A 13,317-nucleotide genomic window follows, 5' to 3' on the forward strand; every position below is an offset into this window, starting at 1 on the left:
GCTGAGGAGGAGATGCTGAGGAGGGGATGCTGGGTGAGGATGTTGAGGAGGGGATGCTGAGGCGGGGGTGCTGAGGTGAGGATGCTGGGTGGAGATCCTGAGGTGGGGATGCTGGGCAGGGAATGCTGGGTGGCACTCAGCTGCCCAGCATGGATCTAGAAGCTTCACTTTTCTCACTGGTTAGATCAAGGAAGGGTACCTCCTATCCAAAATCCTGGCATCCAAAGGCTGAAGAGAAGGGCTGGCCTTGAGATCCAGGCCAGACTGTGCTGCTGACTCATCTTTTCCCCACCAAAAGGACAGTGAACAGAGGCAGCCATCCAGGTGATCATGTGACATCTCCATGCACCATGGGAGAAGCTTAGCTCCCTGTTTTAGGGACAGTCACCCTCTGTCCCAAGAGCTTACACCTGCCTGGCTTTGTGTGGGTGTAGAGGAGATGTCTGTTACACAACCTGTGCCATGTGTACCCCCTGTAATGCTCAGCCACAGCGGACCTGAGCATTCTTCCCTGCCAGTCATACAGGATGTTTCTGAAAACACATTGATTGTGCCACTGCCACTTCCTTTATCCTCCCCGGGACCATACCCAGGAATCTATGGCCCTCATGGGGTCCTAATAAGTGCTTCCAGGTCCCCTTGACATGAGTAGCCCTTACCCAACAACTCGAAGTCTTCTAGATCTCTACCCTGTCACCAGCATGGCCATGAGGGGAGGGATGTCCCAGCTCTCACTCCTGCCCAGAGCTATGCTCACTCACCTCTGCCTGCCGATAATCCTGCACTTTGGCCAGGTCTTCGGCGAAGTCTCGAATGGTGGCCCGCAGCTCAGGGTTCTCCGTGTTGGCAAAGTCTATCAGCTGCTTCACCAGCTGATCAGCCTTGTCACGCAGCCGGGCCGTCTTGCGCGTGTAGGAGGCCAGCAGTGAGCAGAACTGACCGAAATACCTCTCAGCATTCGTCACAGTGTTCTCCATGGCCCTCACCTGGCTGTCTCTGGGTAGGGGTGATAGCGCTAAATGCAGAAAGGCCATGGTCACTGGAACCACCATACCCACCTCTCCAGTGTGCAAGCACCATCCAAGTACCTGGTCTCTGGGCAGTTCTGAGGGCTAACTTCATCCCAGTGAGGCAGGAGATAAGACCTGCCTGTGTCCCACAGCTGAACAGGAGTGGATGGATCAGGTGGGACCTTTGTTCAAACCTGGCCTCTGTCCCTGTCCCTGAGGCTGCAACACCCCATACTCTTGTGCACACCACTGTACCGGCCGCAGAGGCTTCTCTTCTAGCCCCCTCCACTCCCATGGTCCTTCCCATGCTATCTCCTCTTTCTCCCTTCTTAGAAGCTTTTGAGTTAAATGAAAGACCCTTTGGGAATCTATTTGAGGCTGACAGATAGTTCGAGGGTCCAGAGAAACAGCTCAGTGTATGGGGGGAGACACCACACAAGCATGGAGACCCGAGTTCAGATCCCCTGCACCTGTGTTAAATAGGGGTGGGGGGTGGATCTGAAGAGCTGGCTCTGTGGTTAAGCATATTTATTGTTCTTGTAGATAAACCCAAAGTCAGTTCTCAGGCTCACAACCACCTGTAACTGCAGTTCCGGGCAACCTGATGCCCTCTGCAGGTCTCCTTGGACACCTGTACTCCTGTGCACAAATCTGCCTCTGTATATACATATATGCAGTACTGAAAATTTAAAAATATGAACTGGCCATGGTTAGGCATGCCTTTAACCCCAGCACTGGTGAGGAAGAGATAGGCAGATCTCTGTGAATTTGAGACCAGCCTGGTCTACACAGAGAGTTCCAGGACAGCTAGGACTACATAGAGAAACCCTGCCTCAAAAAGCAATGCGAAACACACACACACACACACACACCAATCTTTTTTTAAAAAAAAGGTTAGGAGTGGCCCCCACAAATACCTGTATGTAATTCTAGCATTGTGGGGCATGGAGACAGGAGGATACCTGATTTGCCAGCCCAGCTCTTGATTCAGTTTGAGATCCTGTCTCAATAAATAAGGCAGAGCAATAGAGGGAACACCCAGTGTCCTCCTCTCTGTCCTCCGCACAGTGTTATAGACACACAAATACATAATTAATTTATACTTATAATTAAATTTAAACTTAATTTTTTTTTTTTTTGGTTTTTTTCGAGACAGGGTTTCTCTGTATAGCTCTGGCTGTCCTGGAACTCACTCTGTAGACCAGGCTGGCCTCGAACTCAGAAATCCGCCTGCCTCTGCCTCCCAAGTGCTGGGATTAAAGGCGTGCGCCACCACCGCCCGGCTAAACTTAATTTTTAAGAGGCCTGTTTTTGCACACCCTTTCCTCTTCCCAGTATCTTGTTTCTTGCAGTCCATTTGGTACCAGAGATGCTCCAATAGGGAGGTGTTGCTGTGGACAGCTGTGATGTCTACCAGGGTGCCATACGACTCCAACAAGCTCCCCTGTGTGGTATTTGGGCTCTCTATCACCCTTACTCCTCTGATTGGTCCCTCCTCCCTCCCACCAGTCCTGGGCTCCTCCACAGAGCACCTTGCAGACCACTGACCACCCACCACACACCACACTCTTGCCCTCTCTGACACACCTCCAGGACTCATGCCACTTGCCACACCCCGCAACCTGCCCATAGCTAGCATTCAGTGACAACCTGTGTGCTCAGTCTTCATAAGAGTTCAGGAGGCTGTTGCAGTATCTGCCTCCTTATGATTCCTATCATGGTCCCCTCCCCTCAGCCCCAGGTTGTTCCTGTCCCTTGCCCTCCCTCTCTAGAACTCAAGCCTCTCTGTGTCCTCTAGTGGCCATAAAGATCATTGTCTTTAATGAGCTTCAACTTTGTAGTTTGCAAATGCTCTGCTCACACTTCCCTAAAAGAGGTTGCTGTTGACATTTTTAAATCAAGTAAACAGAAACCCAGAGAGGCAAAGCGTCCTAGCCAAGGGTCAGGTCAGACCCCAGGTCAGACCCCAGGATGGCTGTCACTCATACACAGACACGCAGGCCTCAGGCTCTGGAAATCAGACCATGGGGTAAGGCTGGAAGCCAGCTTTTAAGGAGCACTCTGGGTGCATCTATGACACCAGAAGTCTGAGTTACAGGGAGACTCAAAGTCAATCAGAGAAGGCAGGTGACAGTGAGTCTGGGGCCATTAGGCAGAGCAGTGGCAAGGTCTGGGGCTTGAGTTTTCGAAGGAGTTCCTAGGAGGCACGCAAAAAAGCAGAGAACAGACCAGCAAGTGGCTACACCAGGTATTCAAGCAGCAAGGGTGAGGCAGACAGATTGGATCCTGGTAACCAGTATGGTTCAAGCCCTCCCTCCACTTTGAGAAGAGATGGCAGGGAGCTCACCTGCCCTCCTCCCCGATGTGGCAGACCGTGAGAATCCCACCTGCATAACCCTCCCAGCAGCGCAGGCTGCTCACCTGGAGAGGACGGCGTTCATTGTGGACAGAGGTACCTGCTGCCTGGATCTTGGGGAATAAGGACAGGGCCCCAGGAGTCCCCCTAGTCAGAAAGAAGCCTGCTAGTACTGGGCCCAGTTGTGTGGTCTGGCTAGGCTCAAGGGACTCTGCTGCCTGGTTGCCAGGCAACGGGCCATCCCCAGGCATGCCCTGGGAGGAGCCCCGCTGGTTGCTGGGCAACCAAGGCCTCCCCTGCGGGGTGAGGAGGGCCAGTCTTGCCTTGGGGCTTAACTGCTCTCTGAAATGAATTGGAAGTGGGACACAGAGCCTCCACATGCCTTTGAATATGGTGCTCTTGGGGTTCAAAGTGCTTGTATCCACCAGGAGCAGACAGGGAGATCCCTGAAGGCAGCTTGCCTGGGACTTCACCCTGGACCCTGCTGTGTAGGCGAGTCCCCCACACCCCCAAGGCAGAAGGCGAGGTAGGCGGGGCCTAGGAGCCAGCGTCACTGAGGGTGGGGGGAGTAGACCGTAAAGGAGAGGGGCAAAGGGAAGCGGAGGGTGTGAACGAAGAAGTGAGGGGGCAGCAGCTCAGAGCAGTGCCTAGCGCATCAGGCAGTCCTGGGTCTCCCTGAGTACGTGATTCCCACTGTTAGACTTGGGGAAGATGACCCCAGCGTCAGGGCACTAAAAACCCCACTGACCCAGCTATATTTTACTCACGGTAAAAGGTCTGTGGGTCACAGCCTCCCATTTTACTTATGGTACAAAGCAGAGCCATACCCAGGCCCGTTGGTGGAAGCAGAGAACCCAAGGCAGGATGTTGATAGCTCCCCGGGATGCCTGTCACACTGGGTCGTTGTGTGTGTGTGTGTGTGTGTGTGTGTGTGTGTGTGTGTGTGTGTGTGCGCGCGCGCGCGCGCGCGTCCCAGCTCCATCATGCTGGGATTTGTTTTAAACACTTAGGTTAAGGTCAGCGGCTCCACATTCAAATCCCACGCCTCAGCCCTGCTGTGTGGCCTGAAGCAAAGCGCTGATCTCTCTAGTTTCCTAGGCAATCACCCAATAGGAACTGAAGCCCCAGGGAAGAAGAGATAGGTGGGCGGGCAATGGGAACCAGCTCCCCTGTACCTCGAGCCCTCGGAGCACACCTGAATGCTGGGTCTGCGTGGTACCTGTGTTATGCTCCTCTTTTGGGAGCCAGGGACAGGTTTCCCCAGACAACACACAGACAAATCTCTGTGTGTTCTTTACAGAACTGCGCACTCAGTTTGGGGGCAGCTGGGGCCCTTAACTCCTACAGGGACTGTGCCAGTCCTGTGATTTTTCTCTCTGAATGATGTCAGGTGGTTTGCTCTGTGTCTCCTGGCCCACAATCCCTCCCCTCTGAGGTATTTGCTGAATTGAAAACTATCTCCCCAAAGTACATGTCCACTCTAGGCATCAGAACACAGCCTTACTGGAAACAGGGTCTCTGCACATTGGCTGAGCAGATGAGTCACTCTGGCATGGGAGATGGGGCTCATTCAGAGGATACTGTTCCAGTCCGCAGAGGAAGCATCCACCTCCTGTGCCCATTGATGGACTGTGGCTTTTTTATCTGTGGGTGAGGAGGGTTAATGCCACAAGAATATGGCCAGCTCCTGGAATTCAGAAGTGGCTGAATCCTGCCTCTGATAGCCAGTAGACTACTACATCCCTGCATCAGTCTGTCTCTGGTCTTCTCTGTCTTAAGGGATCGGTTTCCTACCGATCCCCAGCTCTTCCAGTAAATCTGCTTCGTTCCTGTCTGCCCTGTACTATAGCGTGTGACCGCCAGAGAGCGACAGAGACCACACTCGGGTCCTCCTGCTTAGGGTGGAGGGACCACAGAGGGGACACAGGAGACTGGGGACACAGGTATGGCATAGGTGTGGAGGAGAGAGTGTGTGAGGTCTCGTCATTGGCTCTCTTGGAAGCCTTGAAAATCTTAGGAATTTTGAAAAATGAAAACTGTCTTGGGCTATGCAGAACTAAGACATGGGAGTAGCGAGGAGAGGTTGGCTCTCCAGTTGCCAACCTGCATAGTCCAGGGTGGCCACTGGAGGGCACATGTTCTCTGTCCTTGTCTGGTTCTCTGCAGTCCTTTTCCTGTCTGTCTCTGTCTCTCTCTCTCTCTCTCTCTCTCTCTCTCTGTTTCTCCTTGTTTCTCTGTCTCTCTCTCTGTTTCTCTCTATCTGCCTCTGTCTCTGCCTCTGTCTGTCTCTGTCTGTCTCTCTGTCTCTCTCTCTCTTCCTCCCACTACAGATGAACATTTTGCTGAGCCATGTGAGTCAGGTACACGCGGCATGAGACCTAGCTTGTATCTCAGGAGGGTAAGGACATGCATCCTGGTCACTCACCACCCAAGAAAAGAGTCCAGCTACCACCTGGCAGTAGCCATGTTCACAGCCATGTGTGTTACGTAGGATCCTGTCACAGCTGTAGAAGGTTTTCCCTTCAGTCCCAGGGGCATATCACAAGGCAGTCCAGGTGTCCCCTCTTGCTCCTGGGCCCCTGGGATGTCTGTGAGACAGTCTCTGGCAGCTACGTTCTTGAAAAACTAGGAAAAAAGAGTGAGTAACTCAAGTTGTGTCTACTTTGAAAACCCAATGGCAACTTCCAGCTGCAGTCCACAAACAGAAAACCGAGGAAGACTAAATGAGCAGAATCTGAGGGCTCAGGTGCCTCTCAGTTAGGCTTTGGTCTTGGGTGTGCTGTGTGACTTAAGCAGTCATCGTCCCCTCTGGGAAGCTCTGTGAGGCTCTGGAGTAGGAGCCATGGTCTGGGAGCTGGCCCTAGAGGTGTGAGCTGTGAGAAGTCACCTCACCCACCATCATCCTTTTGGTGATCCACAGGTTCCTAAAGTCTTCGTATCGTGCCTGCTACGTAACCTGCTGTCCTCTGTCAGCTGACCTTGCTGTCACAGTCACCTCCTATTAAGAAGGATTTAAATAGGTCAAGAGAAATCAGGCTGGGCTGGAGAGATGGCTCAGAGGTTAAGAGCACTGACCGCTCTTCCAGAGGTCCTGAGTTCAATTCCCAGCAACCACAGGGTGGTTCACAACCATCTGTAATGGGGTCTGGTTCCCTTTTCTGGCCTGCATGCATATATACAGGCAGTATGCTGTATACATAATAAATAAATGAATCTTGAGAGAGAAAGAGAGAGGGAGGGAGAGAGAGAGAGAGAAACCAGGCTGTGTGATGTATACACCTCTGCCATCTGGATCCTTGTAAGCATTGTTTGAGGGTTGAATACTGATCTCTCCTAGGTCATATGCTCAGATGTGATCTGTTGCTGGAAGAATATAAACTAAGTGCCTAATGTGCACACAGCCATCACTGGGCACTTGGGCCATGTCTGGAAGAGAACAGCAGGTACACGGCACTGCGTTCACTCAGAGAACATTCTGTCTGGGAAAGCAGGAGCAGACAAGATGCTCCAAACAGTCCCACACGGGCTTCAATCTTTCTCCAGAGGCGCCATAAAGGGGGAAGGTCTCCATGGCAACTCCCTGATCATACGCTGGGACCACTTCCTCAGAATGAGGTCAGTGGGCTGTCCCCAGCCAGCAGAGGGCCAGAGCCACGACTGTATTCACTGCCCAGTGTCGGGGCATTCCTCCACAGCCAGGAGCCAGGCAGGAAAGAGCTCCCCACACAGGAGGCCCTCCTGGGTGAGCTCACAGCGTCTTCCTCTGTAGCCCAGGCTGACCCTGGAACCTGAGCTCCTCTTGACTCAGTTTCCACATGCTGGATGGAAGCATGCCAGGCTCTTGCTTAGCTCAGGTTGGCGCCGTGGCTCTCTCCCGCTGGCAGGTGGTGGCGACGGTGGAGCTTTAGTTTATTTTTGAGACAGGACCTCAGGTATGCCAGGCTGCTCACTATGTAGCTAAGGATGACCTGGAGCCCCTGATCCTCCTACCTTTAAATATATAGATATGCAATGAATAGATATGACCTGTGGCTCAGAAGTAGAACTCTCACTCATGGGACACGCGGAAGCCTGGGATTCTGTCACTATCCAATGGTGAAACCAACAGAGGCCCCACTTGGTACCACACAAAATCAGCACCCTTCTGTGGGCCCCAGAACTAGGCATAGGGAAAGCCGCCTACCCAGGATGTCTGAAAGCGGGCAAATGGCTATTGGGCAAGCCGCCATAGCTCTGGGATGACAGAGCATCCCCGAGGTCAAGGTTGAAGCCCACAGGACACATGGCAACCTCCGAGTCTATCCTGGATCTCAGTTCCCACCTGCCCACTTGAGGACTTCACAGCCAAACTGCTTGGTTTTAATCCCAGCTCTGGAACTAATGAGATGACTCAGTGGACAGAGGAGCTTGCAGCCAAGCATGGTGACCTGAGTTCTGTTCTGCAGCCCTAGCCAATATGGAAGGAGAGAACCAACTCCCACAAGTTATCTTCTATGGTATGCATGCACCCTAACGTACATACAATAAATAAATGTAATAAAAGAAAATTTGAATTCCAGTTCTATTGCCTCACAACTGGAGACTGTGGCCAGCACTGTCTATGGGCCTCAGTTTCTCCATCTGTGATATGGGACTGATCAGATGCCTCTCTTCCCTCCAAAAAAGGGATTCCCTCAGAGAAGTGGACAGGGCACAGCACTCAGATAGGCCTGGGTACAGCCCCTGCTCTATCCGTGGCACTGCATGGTGACGTCTTTGATTCCTCTCCCTGTGTCCCTAAGCTGGAGCCGGAGTGTAGCCAGCTTGGGCAGGAAATGTGGGACAGTGCCCAAGACAAGGTCTGCTGACTCAGGTGGCTGCTGCAGAGGCTACTGTCCAAGCCACCTGTTCAGAGGGAACAAAATGTGACCTCCCTCAGGCCTGGCTGCACAGGGACCATCTCCCATGCTGAGGCTTTCCGCAGTTTGTCCTTTGACCTGCAAATGCCCTGTGGCTGGGCCTCTTCCTCACTGGCCAGGTTGGCTTGTTCACTAGGGGAGCAATTCACCATGCTAGGTTCAATGACACCTAGGACCTGGGACCCGGGCCACTGCCATGCCGCCACACCAGACCAGCAGCCTGACCCTACTCTGCTTGTCCCAGGGCCAATTCTTATCTCAGAGGATGGAGCCTGGACAACAGGCTAATAACTGATTGTCAGAGCTTAGAAATGCCTCAGGCCAGAGGGCTTGGTGTGGTGCCGGAGTGTCAGGTAACAAAGGGTCTTTAGCTCTTAAAGCAGTGAAGGGCAGCTGTGGGCAAGGTGCTGACACATTGGGAAGCTGCCCTCTTCATCCTTCAATGTGTTGCTGTTGGCCAGAGCTCTGCACTCAGCCCTGGAACAGCAACACGCAGGGCAGCTGTGTGCCTGTCTTTCCCGGGTCACTGGGTAGGACTGGTCTCAAATACTCTATAGCCCAGACTAGCCTAGAACTCGTAATCCTCCTGCCTCAGCTTCCCAAGTGCTGGATTCCCAAGCTAGTGCCCCAGGCCCAGCTGCCTTCAGGCATCCAAGGACCTCTGTGCTCACCATCCTGTGACATTTGTAGCTGTAAGTGATGCTCTGTATGTTTATGTGCTGTGTATCTGTGTGCATGTACAAACAGGCCAGAGGAAGGTGCTGAGTGTCCTGCTTTATGTATCTATGTATCTTTGTATCTATGTATGTATCTATGCATCTATGTATCTATGTATCTATGTATCTATACATCTATGTATGTATTTATGTATGTATCTATGTATCTATGCATCTATGTATGTATCTATGTATCTATGCATCTATGTATCTATGTATCTATCTGTGTATCTATGTATCTATGTACGTATCTATGTATCTATGCATCTATGTATGTATCTATGTATGTATCTATGTATCTATCTGTGTATCTATGTATCTATCTGTGTATCTATGCATCTATGTATGTATCTATGTATCTAAGTATCTATCGTCTATCTGCCTTGTTCCCTTGAGACAGGGTTTCTCACTGAACCTGGGATTCATCACTTTTTGGCTAAGCTGGCTGTCTCTACCCCTCCCCCCACTTAGTGCTGTGGTTATAAGCATGCAGGGCCACATCTACCTTTTACAGGGATGCTGGAGATCCGAACTCAGGTCCTCATGCTTTAATAAGTGCCCTTATCTGTCAATCTGTCTTGTACCTACTTCACTCTGTTTCTATAGAGAGAATATCTTATCTCTGTATGGATGTGGCACCTGGCAATAATAAATTTGATAGCCTATGGCTTAGGCAGAAATAGAAGGTGGAACTTCCAAGAGACCAAAAGGATTCTGGTCCAGAGTGCCAGGTGGGAGATTTGCCTGGAAAGATGTGACAAAATTGACGTATGGTACCTGAGCACAGGTAACCAACCATGAAGCAGACTGTAGCTTTGAATAAATGGGTTAAGTTATGGTCTAGTTAGAGAAGGGCCTAGATATATGGCCAATGTATTTGTAAATATATTTTGAGTCTTAGTCTTATTTCTGGGAACATGGGGCCAGGAGGAAGAAAGACCAAACTTCTAAATGTTTCTGCACTTGGCAGTTGTAGATCCAATGAGCCACAAATTTAAAAAAAAAAACAAAAAAAACAAAATAAAAACATTGGGGTGAAGACAGGTTCTTATCGCTGAGGCTGTTCTCAAACCCTCTGTATAGCCAAGGATAACCTTGAACTCTGATCCACCCATATCTACCACCTGAGTGCTGGGGATGACAGGCATTTGTCACCATGCCCAATCCAGGGCTTAGTGCGTGCCAGGAGAGCACTCCACCGGCTGAGCCTCATCCCAAGCCCAAACTGCATTTTTAATGGCATCCATCGCAAACACAAAGGCTTTTACTAAAAGGGAACTAGAAAGTACCTGCAGGTGCCGCTGTGCAGGTTGCTCGCTATGTGAGTGGTAGTGACTGAACACCTACTGTGTGCCAGGAGACATGTTGAGCACTTTGCCCTCAATGGGCCATGAATTCTCTCCCACCCTTTGGCAAGAACACGCCACATGTCTCTCAGGCAGGCTGGGGAGTCACCCTGTCAGAGCTACTCTGAGCAAACCCGGTCCTGGCTATAGCCAAGGCTTTGTGCTCCATTGCTGGTCCATGTATAGAACAGTTGTTTCTCCACCTGCCCAGAGACCAGGGACCTGTCATCATCTGCTTCCCTGTCCCTACAGTCCCTAGGGCCTGGAAGTGACCACCGTGCTACAACAGAAGTATGTTTGCAGACATGCACGAATGAATAATGAGTGGAGTGTGCCTTAGTGCCAGGTGCTGAGCAGAGATCTTAGAATCATCCGTGGGAGGCCCAAAGGCCCCTCCTGCAGGTGGAAGTGCAGTATTAGCTACATAGGGTCAGCATCTCCCTGGGAGGCCTGTCCTGAGGTTGGGTGGCAAACAGCCCAGAAGGGGCCTCAGGGTGGGGATAGCCCCTCCCACTCGGCCACCTTGGCGCCTAGACTTTTCCCAGCTGGTCCCATCCGTCTCAGGCTCCTCAGCCACCAGGGAGCTCAAAGTAGCTTGACTCACCTTTCACACAAGGGACTCCTTCCTTTGCAGCCTTTTGGCACTCCCCCACCCCCCCACCTCCACCCCCCTGTTACATTCCACTCACAATCTGGACTGCAGGAGGGAAAAAGGGGGTGGGGAAATTGTGTGTGTGTGTGTGTGTGTGTGTGTGTGTGTGTGTGTTGAGGCGTGGCGGGGAGGGGGTAGGCTAGCTGGGACAGGACTCAGGATGCTGAATGCCACTCTTCCCACCCACAGGCCCACCCGTGGCCAGGTGAGGAGCCTTCTCACAAACTGCAGCTGCTAGGCTGGGCTGCCTGCTCTAGGCAGGGGGCCAGGGGCGGGACACGGGGCCGGGGGCGGGACACCGAGCCAGAGACAAAAGACAGGGATGGAGGCCCTCAGGATTCTGTTATTTCTCCTCCCTCGGGGTGGCTAGGTACTGCTGGGGAGGTGGTTAATTCTCCAAGGGAACCTGGATCCACTTGACAGGCTCTATGCCTGCCCCGGGCTTCTGTCTTTCCTCAAGGGTATCTTTTCTTCACAATTACAAAGACACTGTGCAGGCTCAGTGACGTGGCTCCTACATCTTTGCTACTTGCTACTCTGAGACTCTCCACGGCTCCAAGAAGAGCAGCAGCAGCAGCAGCAGCAGCAGCAGCAGCAGCAGCAGCAGCAGCAGCAGCAGCAGCAGCAGCAGCAGCGCCCTGTCTTGAGCACAGTTGGTGGATGGACTGTGCTCAGGGCCTGTGTACACAGTGCCCCTCCCCCCCCACTCTTTCTATCTGGAAAAGCCTGGAACACAGCTGTACCACATAATGAATTGTGAGCGCTTTGGTTCCTCACTGGGCCCCAGGGATCTCCTGCTAGCTCCGATGCCAGGGCAGCTCTGAGGAGTGTGGCTGTGGCTCTCACCAGCCCGGTGCACACGGAAGGTGCTGGAGTATGCATGTGTGGGTGCAGTTTAAATGTCCCTCTCCAGGTGGTTTGATCCAGCAGAAGCATGGGAGTATTTCTCCTAAGTCACCTCACTTCCCTTCTGGGTACCCTAGACTCTGTCCCAGTCCCAGAGAGACCTGTTCACAGACAGAGCCTTCAGGCAGAGCCTTTACATTGTCTGGACACAGGCACACTCCCGAGGGCGACTGTGCTCTGAGGGACAGGAACAGTCCACGCCCCATTCAGACAGGGATCCTGCAGCTACCACCTTAGTTTTCCCAGCTGAAGAATGGGTGACCATCCCACCAAGTCGCTCAGGGGCATGTTGACCCACAGTAGGCATTCAGGTGCACCTTCCTGAAGATTTGCCGGTAAACAGTAGGCACTCAATAGATGTTCTCTTCTGTCTTCTTGCTGCTGTGGCTGATGGAGGTACACAGCACACAGTAGGCACTCAGTCTGTCCTCTCCCCCCGGCTTCTTGTTTTATGGCATTAGGGGCTCCATTCTCAGGGACCCCTTCACACTCCCACGGTGACCCCAGGCCTTGTCCTGTGCTGGGATGTTTCCCTGCCCCATCATGAATATCAAGGCAGAGAGAAACCCTGCCCCAGACTTGACGTCAGCACCCAACCTAATTGGTCCTGGAGCCTCGGGAGTCTCTGGCTGTCCAGTATGCCGAGCCCGCAGTAGTGGTGGGAGGCAAGGGTTGTTTGCACCCATGGCTTGAAGTGAAGGCTCTGTCTTCATGGCTCTTGGCACAGACACCTTGCCCTGGGCGCTCGCTCTCTCTCTCTCTCTGGTGTAGAAATCTGACTTATCACTTTCTTGGGGAGAGAGAGTGGCATGAATATTTAATTACCCCACCGCTAAGAGGCCTGGTGGAGCCCTTGAATGAAGAGCTGGCTTTCTCTTCTGGACAGGCCACTAGGGGTGCTGCCAGGCAGCCAACTCCTCCCCTCCTGCCTTTCATCACTGAGTGGCCCTGAGCCATCAGGCCTGTACCCTGATGTCTTGGGGGTGCTGGTGAGCTTGGGTCAGGTCTCAGCTCCCAGGCACACCGTGTTTTCTTTACAAGAGACATGGGCAGCAGTGGTGGTGGGTGGTGGCAGGTCAAGTCCCCTGGCCAAGAAGGAAGGTCTGTGGCTGCCGGCTAGAACATTCTGCCCCACTCGAGCCAAGAAATTCCAAAAGAAACACTGCAGTGTCCAGCCTGGGAGAGGCGGAAGGGGACTTCCTTTCTGAGTTGCCTCTGAGGTCTTAGGGCCTGATTTGGGGGGGGGGCCTCTGGCAGCCAGAACAGGGGGGCGGGTGCAGACACAGGAAACGGGGTCGCAGCTCCAGGCATCTCCTAATTGAGAGACGCTCAGGCCGAGTGTCTCAGGTCCACTGTCTTCCTTTGCGGGAGATCTTGCGGTGACAGCTATGGTTTGCTGCTTGAGTGGGTAAACCAAGGCACCAGGATTCCCT

General features: G+C 52.6%; 1 protein-coding gene and 1 long non-coding RNA gene across 4 annotated transcripts in view; one reads left to right on the forward strand and one right to left on the reverse strand.

Moving 5' to 3' along the window:
* Fam92b (family with sequence similarity 92 member B) overlaps positions 1-4,230 on the reverse strand; it is a 14,136-nt gene extending 9,906 nt beyond the window's left edge. The window contains exons 1-2 of one of the 3 annotated variants that reach the window (XM_031341581.1): positions 4,134-4,230; positions 762-996 (exon numbers count right to left, since the gene is read on the reverse strand). In XM_031341581.1, coding sequence (XP_031197441.1) covers positions 762-977 — 216 coding nt within the window. In that variant the 5' untranslated portion in view covers positions 978-996; positions 4,134-4,230. Of the gene's footprint in view, positions 1-761; positions 1,016-3,431; positions 3,572-4,133 lie in introns of those variants that run through there. The other 2 variants (XM_031341579.1, XM_031341580.1) reach the window with 2 other exon arrangements.
* Positions 3,657-11,728, forward strand: LOC116070287. The gene is made up of 2 exons (XR_004110337.1): positions 3,657-3,892; positions 11,439-11,728. It is a non-coding gene; the product is annotated as an uncharacterized LOC116070287 (long non-coding RNA).
* Positions 11,729-13,317: the final 1,589 nt, after the last annotated feature.

Source organism: Mastomys coucha, unplaced genomic scaffold (assembly GCF_008632895.1).
Source record: "Mastomys coucha isolate ucsf_1 unplaced genomic scaffold, UCSF_Mcou_1 pScaffold22, whole genome shotgun sequence".
Taxonomy (NCBI): Eukaryota; Metazoa; Chordata; class Mammalia; order Rodentia; family Muridae; genus Mastomys; species Mastomys coucha.